The sequence below is a fragment of the Prionailurus bengalensis genome, chromosome A2 (genome assembly GCF_016509475.1).
Source record: "Prionailurus bengalensis isolate Pbe53 chromosome A2, Fcat_Pben_1.1_paternal_pri, whole genome shotgun sequence".
Classification (NCBI taxonomy): domain Eukaryota; kingdom Metazoa; phylum Chordata; class Mammalia; order Carnivora; family Felidae; genus Prionailurus; species Prionailurus bengalensis.
The window spans coordinates 130,213,285-130,239,195 of NC_057348.1; the positions used below are offsets into that span (position 1 = coordinate 130,213,285).

At 40.3% G+C, this 25,911-nt stretch overlaps 1 protein-coding gene across 5 annotated transcripts in view; it reads right to left on the reverse strand.

The window, feature by feature from the left end:
* Nucleotides 1–25,911, reverse strand: part of DOCK4 (dedicator of cytokinesis 4) — a 434,026-nt gene that overhangs the window by 141,344 nt on the left and 266,771 nt on the right. For all 5 annotated transcript variants that reach the window (XM_043589284.1, XM_043589283.1, XM_043589286.1 and 2 more), the window contains exons 14-17: nucleotides 23,507–23,631; nucleotides 22,544–22,706; nucleotides 16,687–16,793; nucleotides 1,690–1,846 (exon numbers count right to left, since the gene is read on the reverse strand). In XM_043589284.1, coding sequence (XP_043445219.1) covers nucleotides 1,690–1,846; nucleotides 16,687–16,793; nucleotides 22,544–22,706; nucleotides 23,507–23,631 — 552 coding nt within the window. The remainder of the gene's footprint in view (nucleotides 1–1,689; nucleotides 1,847–16,686; nucleotides 16,794–22,543; nucleotides 22,707–23,506; nucleotides 23,632–25,911) is intronic.

The window sequence follows — 25,911 nt, forward strand, 5'->3', positions numbered from 1 at the left end:
TTGGCCAAATAATGGCCCCAGAGATGTCAATGTTATAATAGCTGGTACCTATGAATATGTTCATCTTATACAACAAGAGAGATTTCACAGATGTGATTAAGTTAAAGGTCGTAAAATAGGGGGTTATCCTGGAATATCTAGTGGGCCCAATGTAATCACAAGGATCCTTAACAGAGGGAAGATGGTCAGAGTCAGAAAGATATAAAGATGCTATGCTGCTTGTTGTGAAGATGGAGGAGAGGCCACGAATCAAGGAATACAAGTGGCCCCTAGAAGCTAAAAAAGGTGAGCAAAAGGATTCTCCCCTAGAGCTTCCAGAAGTGTGGTTCTGCTGACACCATGATTTTAGTCCAATGAAAAGGATTTCACGTTTGTGACCTTCAGAATTGCTCAATGATACATTTTTGTTGTTGTAAGCCAACAAATTTACAGTAATTGTTACAAGAACAAAAGATAACTAATACAACCTGAAATTACTCCACCAGAGGCAATCAGTTAAATGTGAACCCGGGCTGTAAAACACACACACAACTAATCCACATAGGATAAATAAAATTTCTATCTAAGTGAGTCAAAACAGGTTGATTTTCTTATCTTCATAATCTCTAGACTGGCATCCTAAAAATCAACTGAGTTTTGGTGAAAGCTTTATGAACATTACAGAGTTATGTCTGTGAAGTTTTTATTTAATTAAAATAACCAATCCCTGAATATGGATAACGTCTTGACATTTCTTAACTCTCTTCAACCAAATTTACTGAAAATACGCAGTTGTTTTTTTAAAAACATTTCTCCAAAAATATTTTTGGAAGAGGAGGAACAAAAACTAATACAAATGTGAAAGAATCATTTGCCAAAGTCCTAAATAAATATAGCAGCACTGCAAGAGAAGTTGAGAAGTCTCTTAAAAGAAGCCAACATCATAGTGCTACATTTTGCTGCTTTTCTGAGGCCATGCTCTAAGAGAAGAAATACACTTGCTACTACACATGCTGTTCTATGACACAGAAGAAAGAACTAGGAGAACTTACAAATTTTTAGGCACAGGAACATTTTATGAGATTCAATACCTGATTATGAAGTAACTCTCCTCATCATAATGAATCTGACTTATTAATACGGCATTCAGGATGCCAGCCAGAAGCCTTACACAGCAAACATGCAGAACTCAGAAATGTTTCATTTCCTTCCTTCATTGCAGATGATGTTTTCACGACAATTTTCCAAGGAGAAGAGCTTGTTTTATTAATCATAACTTGCTAAACAATCACTGACATAAAAAGTATTTTAGAATAGAAAAGCAATATCCATCTAATTAAACAAAAAACAGCCTTTATTCCAAAGCCTGCAATTAGCCTTGTTTATGGAACTATAAAACAAGCGAGATTAAGGTAGTGGTAGTCTTTGTCTCTGCTTCTTTCTTCTTTTTTAAAAGCAGCTGGGTTTTGAAGGGTTGTACACTTGGGTTTCGATGCTGGGATAATTTTGAGGTTCTTAAATTACATGCATTTAACAGACCATTGGGTCACAAATGTTTCCATTTTACTGGAAATCACCAACAGAAGGACTGACAATTTTTCTAGTGCCAAGTTCTTAAATATAACATTGGTGTTTATTAAATATGCCTACCAAAATTCACATGAGTACTTAAGTACAAGGGCTTTCAAATAAAACAGTGTTATACGTTACCATTCTGTGTGAGTTTTGTGGAACAGAGAAAAGATGTTATCCAAAAAGACTCCTTTGTGGCCTTCATGGCTTGATGATTATTTCCAAGGAGGATGCCCTTGGAAAAGGGAAGTTTGAGGTAGCGGGTAGTATCCTGAAGATTTGTGTTTTCTTCACACTGTTAAAAATATTAAGAACAGAATAAAAAAAGGAAGGGTAAGAGACCTCATGAAAATTATTAAGCATCATTTTCATTTCTACTGTTGATAAACTGGGAAACGTTCCAAATAGCATCACAAATAGAATTTGGCTCTTAAGTAAAATACAACAAAAATGTAGAGAAGGAATTAAGCACGGATTGTGGGCTTCGACTGATTTGGGTTCAAATCCCAGTTCCGTTACTTCTCACAGGAGTAACTCTAACACATTATGTTACCATGCAAGATTGGCCATTTCTATCTCTAAAACCTTGGTGTATTGTCCTAGGAATTAGGTTCCATAAAGCCTTTCACACAGTGCCTGATACAGAGGAAGTGCTCAAGAAATCATATTTGCAGTGACCACAGGATTTTAAAAAATGCTTCAATCATTCCAACATCTCATGTGAGGCTATTACACAGCTTCTTACTTTGAAAACTGGCAATTTAAAAGAAACTTTTCCTGGGTAATCTAATAGTCCCACTATGTGACAGAAATCTCTACAGAAAATGTGAGCTAACAAGTGTAAATAGAATTATCGATTTAGAAAATATAGTTTCATATCCCTAATGTAATTTTTTTTTATTTTTTAATTTTAGAATGAGAGAGAGAAAGAGAGAGAGAGAGAACTTGAGCAGAGGAGATGGCAGAGGGAGAAAGAGAGAGAATCTTAAGCAAGCTCCAGACTCAGCACAGAGCCCAACATGGGGCTTGATCCCATGACTCTAGGATCATGACCTGAACCAAAATCAAGAGTCAGGAGTTCAACCAACTGACCCACCCAGGTGCCCCCTAATGCAATTCTTTCTTTAGTCAAGGGCTGTCACTTAATGTTTAAATCATCAGGAAAATTGTTGGATAAAGAATTGGTCACGTGGGGTGCTGACTCTTGATTACATGAGTTCGAGGGGGTTATGAGTGATGAGTTTGAGCCCCACGTTGGGTGTAAAGCTTCCTTGTAAAAAAAAAAAAAGGAATTGGGTATTAAAATGATGGCCATATAGCAACACAAAGACTACTTCCCAGTGGCAAGAGGACAAATACAACCACACACACGTGGGGGGATGAGGTTGTCATTATACCACTGCAGGACAGTACAAAGGAACGTATCATAATCTACAGTGTATTTTTACTACAGATGTTGAACCTGAATCTACCACAACTACAGATTCCACTTCATAGTAAATATAAGGAACAGAATAACATGTTGAACAATACTATAGGGCAGCAACTAGAAGGCAGTAACTTCTGCAGGATGTCTGGCTTTGTCTCTTCAAGTCTGATGTCATAAAAATAGGGATTGTTCTAGACTAACACATAAGCCAAGTGCAACATATGGTCCCAGAATTGGACCAGTGTGCTGAAAAGGATTTTTTTTTTTCAGTTTAGACATTGACTTAAGCTCCAGATCAGATAAAAAAAAAAAATCAGTGATTGGAAAACCATTAACTGAAAAAGTAGATTACAAAATATAAATATTATGAAGCAACCAAGATGTCCTTCAGTAGGTGAATGGACAAACTGTGGTACACCCAGACAATGGGATATTATTCAGTGCTAAATAGAAATGAGCTATCAATCCATGGAAAGACATGGAGGAACCTTAAAAGCACATTACCAAGTGAAAGAAGTCAAGCTGAGAAGGTTACATGCTGTATGATTCCAAATATATGACATTCTGGAAAAGGCACAACTATGCAGACAGTCAAAAGATCAGTGGTTTCCAGAGGCTGCTGGAGCAGGGATGAGTAGGCAGAGCACAGAGGAGTTTTAGGGTAGTATAATATTATTATATTTTTAATTTAATTATTTTTATTTTCATTTTTTATTTGAGAGACAGAATCATAAGCAGACTCCATGTTCAGCATGGAGTCCAACATGAGGCTTGATCCCACAACCCTGGGATCATGACCTAAGCCAAAATCAATAGTAGGACACACAACTGACTGAGCCACCCAGGCACACCTGGGCGGTATCATATTATAATGGCCATATGGCATTATTTCTTTATCCAAACCTACAGAATGTACTCTACCAAGGGTGAATCTTCAGGTAAACTATGGAGTTGGGGTGATTATGATATGTCAAAGTAGGTTCATCCTTGGTAAAAAATGTGCTGTTCTGGTGAGTGACTTTGATAATGGGAGAGGTTATTCATGTGTAAATAAGAAATTTACATCCTCCTCTCCATTTTATTATAAATGTAAAATTGCCCTATAATGTCATTTAGGTATAAAAATTCATGCAGAAAAATATCTAGAAGGATACACACTAGAGGACTAATAGTTAACATCATCCAGGTAACGAGAGTATAATGTTTATATTTTATTTTGAGTTATCTCTATACTTCTTTGTAATGATGAAAGTGATTTTTGATTACAAATCTGAAAAAAATATTTGAACAGATATAGAACTGGCATAACTTAGGTTATTCTGAGTATAAACTTTAAAACTCATATGAGTTTTATTCCTTAAAATTTCTTTAAACATCTTCAAGGCTAGTGTCCTGGTCACAGGAAGGAGGTTAAGCACAAAATCCTTCGGTATTCTAGAATACTGTGTGTGGTTCATAAAATATTTCTAAATTTTAAAATAATAAATTTTTAAGAAAGACCTAACAAGTTCAGAGAAACAGAATCAGATTACAAGATGTTCTTACTAGCAAACCTGCCCAGTAACAGGAGTACCTATAAACACAATAAACAACCTCTATAATACCCTTCCAACGTTATAACTCCAAATGCTTTCTTTTATTACTGTGAGATATTTCATAGAGACAGCAGAGCGCATGAAACACACATACACAGTTTAGAGAATCATAACAAAGTGAACACTTCAAATGTCTTCGGAAAAAGTGCTTAGGCAAAATAATGTTCTGGAAGCCTAGAATGCCATCCCCTCCCGTCTTATTCTTGGTGTCAGGGCTTGGAACACAGCAAGTCATAGCATGAGTCACAGCGCATCCCACTGCCCCTATTTCCTGCCTGGGTCTGGTCTGGTCTGTGGGGTCAGGAACATGCTCTGGTCTGCCATCCTTGGCCTGACTTGTGCTCCATCTGTCTAACCACCACTTCCTACTGTGACTAAAGTCTCGTACAAACTCAGCGGACATACTGTCCAGCTATTTCTAGGCCTCCCCCTCAGGAGCTAGAGCCGGCCCTAGTCTGCCAAGCTCCATCTGTTCACAGGAATTCTGCCCCTATAGATAAAGCTCTTATCCCCCCACCCATCGAATGATTGCCTAGCTTGTGAACACTTCCGGCACCATCTTAGAATTCCTGCTTGATGCGCTCATCTAGCTCCGCCGGTAGTCATGGACTGACCACTTCTGTGATTGATGATACAATGACTGTGTCATGTGCTTAGGGAGCACTGTGAATACAAGATTTGACTGCCTTCTCCTGGGCCAATCATTGTGGCTGGATCAGTGTCGCTAGCCCTGGTTCACTTCACTTCTCCCCAGCACTGGGGGGTCAAGACCTCAGCAGGTGTGTCTGAGGTGTGACACCTGACAGTTTTTATAGCTAAACTCCATCACGCTCAGTCATGTACAAATACAAGAATTAACATAAATACTAGGACACAAAAGCTATTTCAAGACCTTCTGCTAAAAATGCCAGGTGTGCGTGTGTGTGTGTGTGTGTGTGTGTGTGTGTGTGGTAGGGGAAGGGGAGGTGGAGTAATTCAGTAAAGTAAAGCAGAGAATCACTCTTTGGTCTCTATGAACCTTTTGATGATAACATTTGCCAGGGGTTTGACACCGATTATTTTTGTCCAGTAGGAGTCAAAGGAGATAATGCTAGGTATGGGGTTAGAGTTGGAGGTTTTAATCTATTCCTGAAGAACTTAAGTGGCCTTGAGAAATTGCACAGAACAATTTCAGAGCAAATCTTTTGTTGTTCTCTGAGGTTCTCAGCATGCGTCCTTAACACATCATACAAACACTGGAGATTTCAAAAGCCATCCCAGAAATTACCATTTACGAGGGTTTACTACATATCAGGCACCGCAAAGCACTTTAATGCATTTTCTTATTCTTGTAACAACCTCATGAGGCAGGACACTGTAACCTGAGAAGCTTTGTGATTTGCCCAAAGTCACATCATCAGAACCACAATTTCTGTTCATAACTACTATAGAACACTGCCTCCTTCAGATGGTGTTTTAACCAAGTCTTGAACTTTGCTATAATGAAGTACACATTGATTTATAGGTAACATACTGAATGGTGGGTAAGGCTAGGGAAGACCAAAAAGTTCACTTTAAAAAAAAAAAAGGTGTATTTGTGGGAGATACTCTGGGAGGCAGCTTCGAGTTGTCTGTGCTGCTGAAATGGTTTCATGTCATATAAACCTATGAGGCCAAGAGCGAGATGACTAGGCTCTGTTCTGAAACCACATGGAGCATGTAGGATCACTTGACCTGGACGCAGTGGGAAGCAAGGCCAGCCAGGAGCAGGTAAGGCATGACACAAGAGCTTGGGAATACAACATGTGAGTGAGAGATCATCTTTTCGTTTACTTGATGAAACAGAATCTACTGAAGAGAAACTGAATTGAGAAGCAGTGAATAGAAATGGGGTTCTAGAAGGTGGGCCTATAGGGTAGGGGCAGGTGTCAACCTTTAGAGCTGAAGCCATAAAGGTTGTCCAGCCTTTCATAAGGAAATGCACAGTTCATTAGCAAAAGCCAGGTAGTGATGAAGAATAAGCAGTAAATTCCTTGGGCCTTCTACAGCCAGTGGGGAGAAGTATCTGTGCTGGGAGGGCAATCCAAGCCAGGGTATGGAATGGAGAAAACAAATGGGTATGAAGAATCCCCCTCCCCCACCTCCCCTAAGAGTCAATTAGCTCACAATAATGAAGATGTATGGTGTGGCACTGCCCGTGTGTTAATTGGAAATACTGGTACAACAGCCATGGTTGCGTGTTGGAATGCTCTTGAGTCTGAGGCTGACCACCAGAAAGCTGCAGCTTCCCACAAAGCTGTACCACATGTATTGAAAAGTGGTTTTGTCACCATGGTACAGTCCAGTTATACGTCTACACTAGATGAGGGGTGAAATATGAATCGTTCGCATACTGGGGACACTCGCGCAACAACTGCTTTGGGTTGGGCACAAGGACAACTTTTTTCTATCAAATCCTATGCAGGCATGGAACAAGGCAATGAGGACATGAGAATAATAAGACCCTGTTGTCCCTGTTCCCTTGTGACAGACACAGCTAATGTATTACCTGTGTTATGGATATATGATGATAGACGAGGGGACAATTAACTGAGCCACTCTTTCTGGGAGAAACGAGGCAACATGACCACAGCCTCTTGAGGCTGCTGCTGGATTACAGGAACAAAACAATGTCATTGTCACAGTAAAGGACAATTCTCTGTGTTTGCTTCGATAGGCTGGGATCTGTGCGACTCCTCTCAAAATGGCATGAAGTTAATTTATTACAAATTAGAAAGGAAGAAGTAAGAACCAGCCCTCTGCTTGACTACACTTGAGATTAAAATCAGACCTGACAGGACAAATGTGCTCAGACTCTCCCAGAAGAACTAAAAGCAGGTTCTGGGAAGCGGTGGTGGTCTCAATCTGCTTTAAGATGACACAGCTTGGCTCACAGACTATTCCTCGGGCCAGGGCTGAAGCCAGTTGATAGACAATGAATGGTGCATTGTGCCAGAGACTATTTGTTTGACCCACCATTTTAGCTGTGTGAAAGAGAGCTGCACTGGTCAGTCCTGAGCAGTGTTCCAGAAACGGGGTATCTGCAATAATATAAGCTATGTGATGGAGCGATGAACATATGTATAATTTATGCAGAAATAAACACATACTGAAATCCAGAGTGCATTAATCAACTTAAGGGTCTGTAATCTACAGAAAGTAAAGAATTAAATTTAAAAAATACAGTGAGTCAGACAATCCAATTGGCACTATATTTTACCCGTTAATCATAACCAGATTTAAATAGTTGTGGCAGCAAAATACCTTCTTTTAGGGACTCTTTCAGTATAATTAGCCATCCTGAAGGATATTATTAAAAATTGATTAAATTCCTATTTGCCAGTCCTTTAATTTGGTATTAAGAATGTACCAAAGAAATAAACAAAGTCCCTGTCCTTGAGGGAATTATGCACCTGGCCTCTGCACCATTAAGACCCATGACAAAGTTGTGACTAGGGCCGCTGGGTTCCAGCCCTGCTGAGGAAGGGAAATCAGGCTTATGGAAGAGGGGCTGTTTGACTTCAGTCAAACAGAATCAGAGACTCGCCAAGCAAATGAGGGAGTGACATTTTATGTAGAAGAAATGGTACATATAAAGGCACTGGGAGAATAAAAGCACATACATGAGACTATGGAGCCATGGCAATTAAGTGCAATAGCACAAAGGTTAACTTAGTGTCAATAAATATGCTAAGGTTATGTAAGATGTTAAATAAGGAGAAGCTAGGTGAAGGGTATATGGGAATTTCCAGTACTATTTTTTGCAATTCTTCTGTGAGTCTAAAATATCTTATAAACAACCTTTTCTTTTTTTTATGGTACAAGTATATTGTGACAACTATATGCACTTTAGTAAGGCTGGAGCATGGGAATTTTCAATGCAAAAAGGCCTCAGGAGGCACCTGAGTGGCTCAGTCAATTAGCGTTTCACTCTTAGTTTTGGCTCAGGACACGATCTCACAGTTTCATGAGTTCAAGCCCCACGTCGGGCTGTGCACTGGCAGCATGGGGCCTACTTGGGATTCTCTCTCTCTCCCTCTCTCCCCACCCCCCGCCACACTGTCTCTGTCTCTCTCAAAATAAATAAATAAACTTAAAAACAAAGCCTCAGAACTGCCTTAAACCTCTCAATTAGGAAAATCCCAAGGTGATTCCAATACTCACCTCTGGTTTCAATTCCCTAGATTAAGTACAGCCAAAGAGGTAGAGCTGAGAAGTTCTGCAACCATCTATTTATATATGGAGGATGCATGTGAAAAGCCAAGGAAAACTGTGGGTTTCTGTCCATACTGTGGGTTTCTGTCCATAGCCGGCATGAGTGGGGGCAGGAGGAAAGCTCAGTTTGGGACCTGCTGAGTTTGAGGTGTCCCTGGCGAAGCCAGATGTAGATGGTTAGTAGGCTGGTAAAAGCTGTGGGCTGGAAATCCAGTGTGGCTCCTATCAGCAGAGACGTGGTGAGCTAACCCATGGAATAGCCTGAGACGGTTTTAGATTATAGAAGTCACACACATTGGCCAAGGATGAAAGGTGTGATAACACTCATATGTAAAGGGTGGATAAAGAGAGAGAGGTCCTCAAAGGAGAAGAAGGATGGAGCTCAGGAGAACATTGTAAAGCAGACCAAGGAATGTGGGTTTTTAGGAAGGGTAATCAATAGTGTTACATGTTACAAGGAAGGCAAGTAAGGAAAGATTCTGAAAGCGGCCAGTGGCTTTAGCCACTGTGGGAAGAATGAAGATATGCTGGTATAATCTGTTAGAATGAAGGGGCTTTCTGGATGTCACATTAATAACCTTCAGTGTTAAGACCAAGTCCACCTATTAAGTTACCTTAGCCTTCTTTTTCTTTTTCTGTTCAGCATGGCATGCTTTTATGCTAAACTTATCAGCTTACTTTTAATTTTTTGAATTTTACAGGTGTTGCATTTTAAATTTCTCTCACAGTGAGTGATAAAACAAGAGTTATGTGACCCAGGATGGCACTAGTGACTTCGAGGGAGAAACTTCATTTGAGCTGTGGGGACAGAAGCAGCGTGAGGAACAAATGGAATGCAGGAAGGTGGAGACAGTGAAGGAAGACTGGCCTTTCATGCACACAGACCATGGTGGGAAGGGAAGGAGGACTGTGGGGCTATTTAAAAAGTCTTGTTTTTGTTTTTAAGAAATAGGCTTGAGCAGGTTTATTAATCTGAGAGAATACTGCCAGAAGAAAGGAAGCAGACATAGTTGCAGGAGGAAGAGGGGACATTGGGAGGAGCAGAGTCTCCAGGGAGTCAGGAGGGAGGAAGATCCTGAAGGAAGCAGGTGGAAGAATGACCCTTGGAGAGAAGGAGCCTTGTCCCGTCATCTGAGACAGGATGCAGGAGGGAAGGGATGGAGGCAGATAAGCCTGCAGGTGGTAAAGGAGACAGCACAGGAAGTGAGGCAAGATCCTGTCCGACAGCTTCTGTCTTCTCTGCTAAGTAGAGGGAAGTGGTGTGACAGGCAGAATGGTGCAGTCTTGCCAACAGCTCTCATGGGGGCTGATCTGGAAGAATTCACGGTGAATTGGAAACAGCCACCCTTTCTAAGCTGTGTTCCCACTGTCAGAGCTTCTCATGTCTCTCTCTGCCTTGACTACGATGGTTTCATCAACAAAGAAGTTTTAAATTTTATACAGTCAAACTGACAACTTTTTTTCTGTACTTGAGTTCTAACCTGTGAGCCATTATTAGGAAAGCCCTCCTTACCTGAATATTATAAAATGTTCAGTCATATTTTTAAGGCTTTTTTTTGTTTGTTTGTTTGTTTGTTTTACCTTTAATCTGAAACTTGCTTTGTTAGAAGAAGCAAGGTAGCTCTTTTGCTCCAACACCCATCGTGGTCATCTCATCACTACTTATTAAATGGGCTATTTTTTTTATTCAATGATTTGAAATCTCCTCCTCCTCCTATCTTTTCTACTTTTTCTAAAATAGTAAATTCAAGACTGCAATTATCAGCATGCTGTGTGCCCTCCTGCCATGGGAGAAGGATAAGCATTATGCTCATACTATGGTTTTACAATCATAAACTCCAAGTGGCCTCAGGCTGAAAGTGAACTTGCTGGCTCAGTACTATGAAAAAGAAAACCATGGCATCAACTAGACTAAAAACAAAAGTTGTTAGAGTTGGCAAGTATCCCACACCTCTTCAAATAAGCAACATTGAATAACCCTAATCATAAGACAACATAGCTACTTATGGTTCTTCTATGGAACTAATGCTTCCTGATGGGTCTACTCAAAGTAGGTCTGCCCAAAATTAGACAACTTACAGGCATCATCCCGGGCCTCCTTTGTGGTCGAGGAAGATCACTGGGAACACCTGTCTTTTAAATTGCTCAAGCTCAAATAAATGAATTTTCCTATGCCTTATGGATCGGAATTCTAAACAGGCCCATAAAAAATTGTATAAGGGCTTGAGCAGATTCAAAGCTCTACTTCTGAGAAAAGTTTTGCCCTTGACAGTAGGTCCATGACAGGCAACTGGTATCAGAAAAAAAGTGGTTCTCTGTCTGGAAGTCGGTACCAGTTGAGCTCCTCAATGCTTCTGCGGAGAAGCAAGCTCCACTCCCTGTCCGCCTGGCATTTTAGGTGTAATGATGTCTCTAAAAATCAACTATGAATCTTGGTATTATTCACACTCATTTAGAGGAGTCAACCTGGACTTGACTGGACACTTAGCACCTGCCCCAAAACACTGTCTGACCTGTAGGTGTGAAAGCCCATACTTGATATGCCATATGAAAGTGATCCATTCTTCTATATATTATTAGGAAGCTGGAAGCTCAGTTTTAACGACCTTAGCCCTGCCTTTTCTGGGTCAAGATTTAATGTTACACAGAGGCAATATCACCAACACTCATACAAAGTACCATTATGCTTTTTGGAAAACTGTAGCTAAAGACATTGCCTGTCATATATCTTACATAAAGCACCTCTCACCTAATGGTGAGATAAACAGATCATTTTAGTTCTAGTACATTGAACTCTATTTGTTTTACTGACTTCTAAATGGAAGGAAAATTTCCAAACTCTTTCTATGAAGCCAGCATCACCGTGATTCCAAAACCAAACCAAGACGCCACTAAAAAGGAGAACTATAGACAAATTTCCCTGGTGAACATGAACGCAAAAATTCTCAACAAGATATTAGCCAACCAGATCCAACAATACATTAAAAAAATTATTCACCATGACCAAGTGGGATTTATACCTGGGATGCAGGGCTGGTTCAATATCCCCAAAACAATCAATGTGATTTATCACATCAATTAAAGAAAGGACAAGAATCATATGATCCTCTCAACAGATGCAAAGAAAGCATTTGACAAAATACAGCATCATTTCTTGATAAAAACCCTCAAGAAAGTAGGGACAGAAGGATCATACCTCGAGATCATAAAAGCCATATATAAAAGACCCAACGCTAACATCATCCTCAATGGGGACAAACTGAAAGCTTCAGGAACATGACAGGGATGTCCACTCTCACCACTGTTATTCAATACAGTATTGGAAGGCTTAGCCTCAGCAATCAGAAAACACAGAGAAATAAAAGGCATCCAAATCAGCCAGAAGGAGGTCAAACTTTCACTCTTCACAGGTGACATCATACTGTATATGGAAAATCCAAAAGATTCCACCAAAAAACTGCTAGAACTGATCCGTGAATTCAACAAAGTTGCAGAATATAAAATCAATGCACAGAAATCAGTTGCATTCCTATACACCAATAATGAAGACAATAGAAAGAGAAATGAAGGAATCGATCCCATTTACAATTGCACCACAAAAAACATAAAATACCTAGGAATAAATCTAACCAAAGAGGTGAAAAATCTATACACTGTAAACCATAGAAATCTTATGAAAGAAATCGAAGAAGACACAAAAAAATGGAAAAATATTCCCTGCTCCTGGATAGGAAGAAGAAATATTGTTAAAATGTCGATACTACCCAAAGCAATCTACATATTCAATGCAATCCCTATCAAAATAACACGAGCATTCTTCACAGAGCTAGAACAAATAATCCTAAAATTTGTATGGAACCAGAAAAGACCCCAAATAGCCAAAACAATCTTGAAAAAGAAAACCAAAGCAGGAGCCATCACAATCCCGGGCTTCAAGCTATACTAGAAAGCTGTAATCATCAAGACAGCATGGTACTGGCACAAGAACAGACACTCAGATCAATGGAACAGAATAGAGAATCCAGAAATGGTCCCACAAACGTATGACCAACTCATCTTTGACAAAGCAGGAAAAAATACCCAATGGAATAAAGACAGTCTCTTCAGCAAGTGGTGCTGGGAAAACTGGACAGCGACATGCAGAAGAATGAACATGGACCACTTTCTTACACCATACACAAAAATAAACTCAAAATGGATGAAAGACCTAAATGTAAGACAGGACGCCATCAAAATCCTCGAGGAGAAAGCAAGCAAAAACCTCTTTGATCTTGGCCGCAGCAACTTCTTACTCAACATATCTCTGGAGGCAAGGGAAACAAAAGCAAAAATGAACTACTGGGACCTCATCAAGATAAAAAGCTTCTGCACAGAGAAGGAAACAATCAGCAAAACTAAAAGGCAACCGACAGAATGGGAGAAGATATTTGCAAACAACACGTCAGATAAAGGGTTCATATCTATCAACACCCAAAAAACAAAAAATCCAGTGAAGAAATGGGCAAAAGACATGAATAGACACTTCTCCAAAGAAGACATCCAGATGGCCAACTGACACATAAAAAAATGCTCCACATCACTCATCATCAGGGAAATAAAAATCAAAACCACAATGAGATACCACCTCACACCTGTCAGAATGGCTAACACTAGCAACTCAGGCAACAAATGTTGGCAAGGATGCAGAGAAAGAGGATCTCTTTTGCACTGCTGGTGGGAATGCAAACTTGTGAAGCGACTCTGGAAAACAGTCTGGAGATCCCTCAAAAAGTTAAAAATAGAACTACCCTACGACCCAGCAATTGCACTACTAGGTATTTATCTAAGGGATACAGGTATGCTGTTTCTTTTTTAAAAAAATTTTTTTTTCAACGTTTATTTATTTTTGGGACAGAGAGAGACAGAGCATGAACGGGGGAGGGGCAGAGAGAGAGGGAGACACAGAATCGGAAACAGGCTCCAGGCTCTGAGCCATCAGCCCAGAGCCCGACGCGGGGCTCAAACTCACGGACTGCGAGATCGTGACCTGGCTGAAGTCGGACACTTAACCGACTGCGCCACCCAGGCGCCCCATGGTATGCTGTTTCGAAGGGACACATGCACCCCAATGTTTATAACAGCACTATCGACAATAGCCAAAGTATGGAAAGAGCCCAAATGTGCATTGATGGATGAATGGATACAGAAGATGTATATATATATATATATATATATATATATATATACACACACACACACACACACACACACGTATATATATATACATACACACACACACACGTATATATATATATATATATATATATATACGTGTGTGTGTGTATGTATATATATATATATATATATATATATACACACACTGGAGTATTACTTGGCAATCAAAAAGAATGAAATCTTGCCATTTGCAACTACGTGGATGGAACTGGAGGGTATTATGCTAAGTGAAATTAGTCAGGGAAAGACAAAAATCATATGACTTCCCTCATATGAGGACTTTAAGAGACAAAACAGATGAACATAAGGGAAGGGAAATAAAAATAATATAAAAACAGGGAGGGGGACAAAACAGAAGAGACTCATAAATATGGAGAACAAACTGAGGGTTACTGGAGGGGTTGTGGGAGAGGGGATGGGCTAAATCGGTCAGAGGCACTAAGGAATCTACTCCTGAAATCTTCGTAGCACTATATACTAATTTGGATGTAAATTTAAAAGAATAAATTAAAAGATATTCAATTAAAAAAATAAAAATAAAAAATAAAATAAAATAAAATCTTTTGTCTTTGGGGGCACCTGGGTGGCTCAGTCAGTTAAGTGTACGACTTTGGCTCAGGTCAGGATTTCACCATTTGAGTTCGAGCCCTGCATCAGGCTCTGTGCTGACAGCTTAGAGCCTGGAGCCTGTTGCAGATTCTGTGTCTCCCTCTCTCTGCCCTTTGCCCACTCACACTCTGTCTCTGTCTCTGTCTCTGTCTCTCTCAAAAGGAAATAAACATTAAAAAAGTTTAAAATATTTTGTCTCAGTATTTTATTTTACTTTTTCAATTTTTAAGTTTATTTATTTATTTTGAGAGAGAGAGAGCAAGCAGGGGAAGGACAGAGAGAAGGAGAGAGAGAGAATCCCAAGCAGGCTCCTACACTGCCAGCACGGAGATCTAGGGGGGCTCAAACTCACAAACCCTGAGATCATGACCTGAGCCGAAATCGAGAGCCAGACTCTTAACCGACTGAGCCACCCAGTGCCCCATCTTTGTATTTAACACTGTAAGCTTCTTTAAGTCACTTTTCGAAGTAGAAGAAATAGAAGGGACAGAAACACAAGGGACTTAAACTATTTTGTTAGCCGCTATATTTCCAGTACCTAGAATACCAACTGACTTGTAGTTTGTGGTCAGTAAATTCATTGAACAAATAACTAGAAAATGAATGATTAACGAAATATGCACATACACATGCATGCACATACCAGAGGAGGCTGCCAGGTTGTTGTGCATCATCCCTCATTTTATTAGCAATAATCCAAACGTGAAGAAAGTTTTTGTTTGTACTCCTTCATTCATTCAATAAATCTTTGTTGCACATCTACCATGTGCCAGAACCCCTGTGACCCAAGTTGTCATTCTTAAGGGACTCATAAATCTATTGGAGTAAACTGAGGGAGCATCAGACAAATATGGGACAATATTATGAGTACAATGGTAAGAGATGTGTGCAGAAACCCTGAGAACTCAGAGGAGGGAAGTTGACCAGCTAGAAACACAGGGAGTAGGGGCAGATAGTGAGGACCATTCTTCTGATAAAGGTTGTGGTCAAGGTGAGCATCCAAGGATGAGCAGGAGTTAACCACAGGGAGAGGGAGAGGAAGAGAAGACTCCAGGAGTGCCATTGGCAGAGGCAAAGCAGAGAGAACCAACAGCTAGTGAGGGAAGGAACTAGAAGGAGCTGGATGTGGCCATGGCATCAAATCCAGGAATGTTGAGAGGTGAAGCAGTAGGGGGTTGGGAAGCCTTGCACAATTCTGAGAAGCCTATTATTTATTTTCTATGAAGTCAGGAGTTTTTCAGGGGGGTTAAATTGGGAAGTGGCCTGGTCAGACATGCACCTTAGATAGGTCATCCTGATGGGATGAAACCTGGAGACGAGACGCAGGTGGGCAGAACCAGTTAGCCCAGGTATTAACTGATTAGTCTGGAAAGTCATGTGAGCACAGAGACAGAGAAAGGCGAAGGAGAAATATTTTGGAGAAAAACGGTATCTTTTAATTCTTTGTTTTATAGTTACTAGTATTTCTATTCTATACTTCTTCATTACTAGTATTTTTGGATAACTTCTAATGAGCTCTTGTTTTGTGAATTTTCTTTTTATTGCCTACTGCTGTATACTTTGTTCCCAAAGCTTTTATGACAATTCTTGACGCACAGAATAGAAAGTAACAACCGCTAAAGTTGTTATGACAAAGAACTGGCGATTCTCTACTTGCTTGGTGAGAGCAGAGGATAAGAAACACATAATGATGACCCTGCTAAATTCACTCCTGAGGGTATATAGATCTAGATCCGAAAGCATGTATGCAATGGAAAATTTTAAAAACTTATTTGTAAGGTTATTTAATACTCTCAGGGCAACAGAAAGGACTTTAATGTCAACACATAGACTTACCCACATATGTACACCTAAATTAAAAAAGATATAAATCATCTTGAAAAGAGGTTTTAGGATCACACAGAATACAGAGACAATGCCTTAAAAAAGATACGCTCCTTGCTAGCAATCTTCCAAAAGAGTATTCTTTTCAGTCATTTTTTTCTCTTTTCCAGAGTGGTAATAAGATAATGAATTAATAATTCAGGCCCATCGTCAACATCTGACTGACATTACCTTATGCACGATGAGCTCATGAGTGCCATCTGGAAGAGTCCTACCATCTTCCTGCATCAGGGGGACGAAGGAGAAACCAAACAATTTCTTCTCTCCTTTCTCCTTTGCTGTGAGAAAAAAAAGAATTATTTGCTTCTTTAAGCACCTATTTACAGACCTGTGTTCCGATTCACAAATTGCCAACGAGTGTGATCATCCAGAAATACAATCCACATTCAGCAGCTCCCTAAACACAACAGTAAACAGCTTTTCTTAGGAGACCTCTATCTACAGTAGCCACCTTCCAACCCATATTCCTGCCCCATAATCTCCAAACTATGCTGCTTGACTAATTTTCTTCATGGGACTCTCTGAAATTATGTTTTAAAAAAAATTCTGGGGGCGCCTGGGTGGCGCAGTCAGTTAAGCGTCCGACTTCAGCCAGGTCACGATCTCGCGGTCCGTGAGTTCGAGCCCCGCGTCAGGCTCTGGGCTGATGGCTCGGAGCCTCGAGCCTGTTTCTGATCCTGTGTCTCCCTCTCTCTCTGCCCCTCCCCCGTTCATGCTCTGTCTCTCTCCGTCCCAAAAATAAATAAAAACGTTAAAAAAAAAAATTAAAAAAAAAAAATTCTGGATTGCCTATTTTTTCTCATCACATCCTCCCCTCTATCCCCAGGTGTAAGCAGCACCGAGGGCAGGATCCTTCTATTTTATTTTATTCTGAGCTTGGTATCTCAACAAGTACCAAGAACATAGTAGATTCTCAGTACGTATATGTTAAATAAATGAAGAAGTGAGTGAATGAATGTGAAGTTCAATGTTTTGCTTACTACTTGTGCAAAGGTAGTTTCTAAGCTCTGCCTTGGTCTATAAAAGAACCTTCCCTATGTCCACCTGTGTGAAGACAGCCCTATGGAAGCTACCTCCTTGGGATCTTGGACGTGCTGGAAAACAGAATGAATTGCAATCTATAGTTTAAGAAGAGCTTATTGCAGGAGTATTCTGTAAGATGGAAATGAGGCAATGAGGTTTTCAGATGCCCAGTGAAGAATTACAATGGCTGGAAAGGTCAAGTATCATTGGCAATTATTTGTAGAGAAGGAAACTGAGGGAAAATGAGATCACATGATGTTGGGTAACCTGCTCTACATCCTGAGTACCATTCCAATTTTTTCCAACAAGCTTCCATTTCTCCAAAAATGGATAAAACGTTCAAAGAAACTGGTTGGTTCAACTGGACTGTCTCCTTGTATTTGGATGTGTAGGGAGGAGTTCCAGGGCCTTGCAGCCTATCGGGGGCTGGATGGTTATTCTTTCCCACTCATGTGTGCAAGTGGAGAGTTATACTTGATGGAAGAGTCCAGCTTTGGAATGAGGATTAGAGCTAGAGGAGTGAGATATGGTGACCCTGAAGTTCAGACAAGAGGCTTTAGTAATACATCATTTCCTCATGATTGCTTCTGGCATTCAGCCACAGGGGAGTGGGGCACCACACAGAGAATAGTAATTTTGCCTCTCCAGTTTTGGCCTCTAGCATGGGGGGCCCCCGAAAATGTGATTACAGCAAAGGATTTTCTTTTAAAGTTATTAATTTCAACCCCATAAAGAAACTGGGAAAATATCAGTGTTTTTAAAAGTGAAATGAAAAGCACAGTGAAGATCTCTAGGATGAGATTTCTACATCAATGAGAAAGCTGGCTATGGAACTCATGATTTAGGGGAGAACACATACTGAGAAGTAATTTCCTAAGTTTATGTCACTATCTTTTTGGTGTGGTTTTTGGTATTCAATTTGGAAGGCTAGAAAGATTCTGTGAATGAGTAAAATTAGCAAAGGTTAAGAAACACAGCAACAGTTTCCCCAAATATGCCTTGTTATAAAAAAAAAAAAAAACAACTAAATAGCAAAGTTTAAAGTATATGGTCTTCTGTCCCAAGTTACTAGATCAGCATTAATAAATTGAATGGATTATTAGGCACAATATGATCCCCTTTCACTAATGAGGACCCTAAGTTCATCGATTCTACCTCCTAATTTTGCCAATTCATTTTTTCTAATACCCCAGCTCCAACAATTGTGCCCAGGGACCTCTGATTTACTGACCCTCTCTCCACGCCCATCAGCTCTCACTTCCCATTTCTACACCCCACCCTTCTAATCACTTAGGATCCCCTCAACCAGCTACTCCTCCACACTTCCCATTATAATATTGTGGGTTGAAACCCAACTTGCACTTACACCTATGCCAGACCGATCTCACTTAAATTAATGCACATTAACCGCAAATGGACACTTAGCTGGGAAAACCTTCCACATATTTCTACCCAACTCACCTTTTCACTTTTCTAGATGGTGATTTCATCCATCCTCTTCCCTTCTCAAGCCTCCCATACCTCAGCCCTTCCCTCACTCTGAGCAGATGCAGAGAGGACTCCCACATGTTCCACCGAGGAATGCACCTGCTTCGGCTCTCCGGCACCATGCCTCCATCGTCCACTCAACCCAGAGCGCTGGACCCCATGCTCCCTTAATGCAAGGGAACTCCTCCTACACTTGTCCCATCTCTCTTCTACATCACCAGTTTTCCATATCTACCAGATCATTTCCACCAAATATGCTTTAGAACTCTATCTTAAAAAAGAAAACAACAACAACCCTCCTGTGACCCCAGTTGCATTATAGTTACTATGTTACTATTTCATATCTCTGCTCTCTTGAGTTCTTTCTAGCAAAGCTTCTGAAAAGATTTGTCTGTACTTACTGCCTGCCCTTCCTTTCCTCTATCTCAATCTTGGACTCACTCCTGCCAGACTTTCATCACCACAAATCCACTAAAACCACTTGTCAGATTCAATGACTTCCATGATGCCAAACAGGGTGGTAATTCCTCTGTCCTCAACTTAATTATCATTGGCACCTGACATATCAGATCAATTCCCCTCTTGAAAATCTTTCTTCAATTAACTTCCTGGATTCTATTTCTGGATTCTCCTTCTACCTCACTGGCTACTCCCTCTTAATTTCCTTAATGGCTTCTTCTCATTCTCTCAAGATCTAAATGTGAAAGTACCCCAGAAATCCACCCTTGAACTTGCCTCTGCTATCTAAATTTACTCTTTAGGAATCCAATTGCATCCAGTCTCATGGCTCTGAAAATCATGGGCATTGGTGATATGCTGGAGCTGGCCTGTACTGGCTCACAGGAGATGACAGTGTGCATCTATCCTCAACTCCAAGTTCAGTGATGGTCATGTTGGTAGCTTGAATTTAGCCATGGTGGGAGCATTTACTTGATGGAAATCAGCAAATACTATAATTCAGGGCTCTCCTCTCCCCCAGGCCAAGTGCTGGTTATTAAGTATTTACAGCACAACAATGGGCCTTGTGTTGTCCTCAAGTTTGTCTCCAGCTTGGACCTCATTCAACTGTCTATCTGACATCTTTAATGTCTAAAAGACTTCTCAGATTTAATATGTAATATTTGGGTTTTGCTCTCCAAAAAGATTCTTCCTGTTGCCTTCCCCCACTTCATTAAATGATCACTTCATTCTTAGGCCAAAATCTTCAGGGTCATCCTTGACTTTTCCCCTTCCTTCACATCTAGTCTATCAATAAATCTGCAAAAAAGAACTGGCCTACTACCGTCCTAATGCAAACCACTTTAACCTCTTACTTGGGGGACTGCAAAAGCCTCCTACATGGTTTTCTATTCCCACCTACAACCTTTCATCTCAAAGCAGCCAGGCTTATCCTTAATCTAAATCCTCTAATGGCTCTCCTCCCTGCAAACAAAGTCCCAAGTCTTCCCCATGACTTAGAAGACAATATGGGATCTGGCTCCCCTGCTCTGTCTCTGGCCTCATCTCCAAACTCTCCCAGCTGCTCATTCTGGCCTCCTTGCTATTCCTTGAAAATGCCAAGCAGGTTTCAACCTTAAGCGTTTTGTATTCACTGTTCTCTCTGCCTGTAATATTCTTTCCCCAGATACCCAAGGGCTCATGCCTTTATTTCTTTTAGGTTGCTGCTTATACATCTCCTTATTAGAGAGCTCCTTTCTGATCAGCCTTTGTAAAATAACAATACAGCATCATCACTTTCCAGCACCTAAATCCAATATAATCTTCTTTACTGCACTTATCAGTACCTGGTATAGTATGCATTTATTTGCTCAGATATTGTCTGTCTCCCCTTTTTAGCACAAAAGCTCTATGAGAGGAGGTATTCTGCTATGTTCACTCATGTATCTCCAATGCCCAGTAACGTGCTTGACACATAGTAGGTGTTCAGTAAACATGCGTGTCATGAATAAAAAATACTTTTTAAATAAATATATGTATACAGAGAAATATCTGGAAGCTCATGTGATGAAATGATTGCCTGGTTATTCATAGTTGATGGGATTATGGGGATTTTTCTTCTTCATGCTTGTGCCATTTCTTCTGAATTTTAACAATCAGTATTTAAAAAAAAAACTGAACAATGTTTGAAGTACAAGGACAAGAGGACAGAAGTAATACGTTTTACTGAAAATAGCCTTTATTTCATTTTCCAAGTTCTCTATCTAAATTTCTCCAAATGCTTTCTCCCTTTTTTCTCAGTTCATCTTTACTTTCCTCTATCTTTTTCTTACCTTAAAGCTCAAAGCTCATATGAGGCTCAACTGAGAACTGGTAACAGGGATTGGGGAAGGAATGCTATGGCACCATTCCAAGTGCTTTATGCTTTCCCCCTCCAAGTCCTTTCCATGACACTCCTCTGGGAATTTGGAAGAATGTTAAGACCTTGCTAGTCAACTCCCTACATTCTAAGACGTCCACAAAAGCAAAACTACTGGAGCTTCCTGAGCCAATTCCAAAAACATGCTATTATCCCTGTAGTGGACAGTCCTCTTCTCTCTGAATCCTGGTGCACTACACAGCGCTCAGGTGAAGTCACCGCTCATCTATTGGCAATGCCCCCATTCATTCCAGACTAAAGAGGAGTCTGCTGCTTCTCCAATAATGTGACTCTTTTGTACCTACCATGTATTACACTGTTCCTGAAGCAAGATTCACCAGAACCTTCTCCAGTCACAATGTACACTTCTGGTAGTGTCTAAGACACATTTCAGGGACACAGGGATACCAGAAGATCCCTGGACTGGGGACTGGAGCGGGCCAGGAGTAGGGGCTTGAGAGGAGAATTAAAATAGAGATGTCAAGAAATGACAATTTTAGGGATAGCAATGTTCACATGGGCAAAACCTATAACATCTCTACATCTTGGGTTTTTTAAATCTGTAAAATGAAGCGATTACTTCATGTCATCTCTAAGGCCTATTCGGACTGACATTACTAGCCTGTCATTAGAATACTGTCTGAGACTGCACTGTGATGCAGGTATATGCAAATCAGATATATATCTGAGCCAATCAGAGGCTTTCCTAGGCACTTTACAGGCCTAGAAAACTCCTCCTGGGTTCCCGGGAGGTGTCTGAGAGCTGGATGAGCTCTCTGCTGGAGAAGCAGCAGGTGGGTCAGGACTGCCCCAAGCACCATAAGCCAGACACGTTTTTAATGCCGTGTCTCCCCTTTCTGATCTTTCTAGACTATGAAAGTGATCAACTAATTTTTATGAAAATGAACACCTTAAGAAGAACCCTGTAGACTTCCACAGGTATTTTTTCCTTCCTTGTCCTTCCTGTGTGTTTCCACAGACGTTACTGGTTCTTTGAGAAGAAGTGAGCCCACTCACCTTTCAGGACTCCACTCCGCTTCATTTCTCCCTCTCCAGGGTCTCTGGTTTGTCATACTTTCTGCAGAGTAGCCCACGTGGTCACTATAGCTCAGTAAGGACACTACCCCCACACAAGAGAGCCAGCCCCAAGAAAACACTTACTGGAACAATGCCGAAATTCAAAGCGGATGTGTGCGCCCCTGAATTTATCCACAGGAATAGGAAGTTTCAGCAGTTCGGACCACCTGGGACTGTTGTTATGATAAAGCACAAAGGAGTGGTACTCACTAGCTGGCGGCTCTCCAGAGCCGAAGGAGATAAAATCCTAACAAAGGAAACATGCAGGTTAAAGACAGCTTCAATGAAAGATTATTTGAAAAACAGCAGAGCAATTGCTTTGCTCTATCTGCCTGCTCCCCAAACAGCACTTCATGTGGGCCCTCCCTGGGCCCTCGCTGTTCTACACTTGCACCTGTTAGCAGGTGTGTCCACTTAATCCCCATGCACATCTCCCAGGGCCTCCGGAGCCAGGGGTGGACCTCTGTGACAAGTGCAAGATGGGCAATTGCACGCCCAATTTGGAGTTCAACTATGCGGCAAAGTCCTCAGCCTGCTGCAGTCACAAGCCTGTTCGGTGCCTCCCTGAGGCTCACGTGAAACACTCCTTCCATTAAGGACCTGCTCCTATCACCCCAATCATCAACAGCACCCCATTCCTCAAGCCCTGTCTTGACCAAAATGAAAACAGACAGGATTCAATGTGGTAGTTTTTATTTTTTTTAACCAGTCGCCCAAGACAAAGTGTTCATCTCCAAAAGTATGACAGATGAAAGGGGAAGAGTGGGGTGATACTAAAAATGCAACATTTAAGGAATAGCTGCTCCGAGGAAATTACTGCCATGATTCCTTAAACAATCAAACTATAAAAGCCTTTCTGTTCTTCTACTGTCTCTTCTGGAAGGTATTTCAGTGATTTAATAAAAAAGGACAGAAAACTACCCTGGGGCGGAGAAGAAACATAAGGTGGAAAAGACTGTAAATCAGAAGTTAACCAATCACATTAAAGATGAACCCCGAACAATGATGTGGAATTGTTTTACCAGAAAGTACCCACTATCCACGTACCTTTAAGATCTGGCCACTACTCTCCACAATGAACATAGTGACTTCCACATTTCTGGCCACGCTCTTCCCTCCTTTTTCAAATTCACCCCTTTCTATAGTGATGTACAAATCATTCCTCATTTCACCTAGTAGGAAAATTAAAACCATGGTTTTAGAGATAAATGTTTCTGTGAGTGTATGTGTGTGTGTATGTATAAATATATACATATATATTATATACATACACATACATACATATGTTTTTTATATATATATTATATGTATATAATATATATATAACTTGTAAGTATAATAAGGTACTCTATCAAGAAAAACTTTAGTTCATAAAATGAACTGCTATAACATACATATAAAGTAAAATATATTATATTTACACTTTTATAAAAGGGCCCCCACCCTCATTGCTAATACCCAAGAAAAGTAAAGGCCAGCCTCTGCCGGTCTGAAGTTGCGACACTGAAAATGCACATTTAGGAGGTGAATACAGGGACGAAGAATGAAGGTGTTGTCAAGTCTCACCATTTTTCAATATTTCCCTCATTTCATTTATGAGGTGTGATTACAAAATGACAGCCTAGCAGGGTGGCTCAAAGAAGCCAGTCTCAATACTTTATAGACACAACACTTAGAGTAGAAGAAATACCCACATGGAATAAAATGACAGGACTGCAAAGGGTAGAGTTACAATTTAAATCTTTTTCTAAATTCACAGACAAAATGATCTCACTGCTGGAAGAATCCAGGTTAGGCTTTATGAACACAGATGTAGAATAATTCAGTTATGCAAGACAAAGTTGGCTTACTGTTCCTTACCATCAAGCTATAAAACAAATAAGATCCAAACTGCCATATTCTATGAACACATACACCAATTTTTTTTTCTCAATTGGTTATTTATAAAACTTACTGCCACAAGAAAGAAGAAATTTGATGCCAATGACCAAACTTAGGCAAACACACTGACAGCATGCTTTTACCTTTCCTATGAGAATTAGATTACGGGTAAACAGTGAGTGAGAAAGAAGTAAACACAATGTTACCAGAAAGTTTTTGAAGATAAATACTGGTAAGTTTGGCAACGTTGAATTCACTTTTACTTAATATAGCTTTCAAACATTAGAAGAATCAAAAGCAATATATATTTTTTTTCCTAGTAAAAAAACCTTTCCACAAAAAGAAGCAGATCACTAGAAGAAACATAACCACACAAGTAAGCTCACAAAATTGGGAGATTTTTAAGACTTCCTGACAGCAGTGTGTACAAGAAAGTACCCTAACTTTCAAATCCATGGGGGAATACCAGTGTGACTGGTCACCTTCCTCCATTAAGACAAACTTTTGATGATGGCATCATTTGCCAGTGACCTGGACTGACCAGGAAACAGACGGGACATGAAACAGAGAAACTAAGTAAGTCCTATAAAGGATGAAATCTAAACCACCCTTTATAAAGAGTATGTAGCAAACACATTGGAAATAACTGATACAGTGGTCTCTGGCTTATGAATTTCTAGCTCTCTCATACAAATCAATTTGGGGAGGCAATGAACTTGGAATTCCAGGAGAAAACCAATATATTTCAACACATTTAAAATTATATCTGTGTGCTTTGTAGGTTTTTGTTTGAACCACCTCTCTCTTTTTTTTTATTTTTTACAAAGTGGCTGAGTAAATATTTTAAGTTTGCTACTTAAAAGACTACTACTACACACATACATACACACCCTTAATAAAAGTGCATTTTAATGATTTAACAATACCATTACAAAATGAATAGTGCATTCACAAACTCCAGCCTCTAAATCAACCAATTTGAACAAAATCAAAATAGGCCTGATATGCTAGTGGTCTGCACATGTGCTATTTCAACACTATGTTTGGGAAAAAATTCTTGACGATAGTTCCCCCACTAACAGATTTGGCAGATAAAAAAGCAACACTCAAATCGAGGCAGATTAGAGCAAAATAGGTCTGTTAACAATAGCAAAATTCCTTTGCTTCTTGGAGTAGGTGACACATAATGAGTAGCTCTGCTTACAGACAGACTAAAACATACAGTGGTTGATGGGAAGTATGGCTACAGGGGTTTCTACTTTAGGAATTTCTCATAATGAGTAATTAGCTAGTCCAAACCACACGGGGCTTAGCTGTCCTGCAAAATCAAGAAGAAGTGTTTCCTGTGAAGGAGACTTCCACTCTCATCTCTTGGGAGGAAGGGCAACTCTGACTTTATCAAAAGCAAGAAGGGATGAGGGAGGTTTGTAAGGTGACCTGTTTTCCCCAGTCTGTAGGCTAGGCCTAAAGGATGAATAGGGGTGGTGGAGAGATTAATGTGTTTCCAGAGCTATGAAATTCTTTATCCATGTACCCACTACATGCCAGATATTATTCTAGGCCTACGAGAC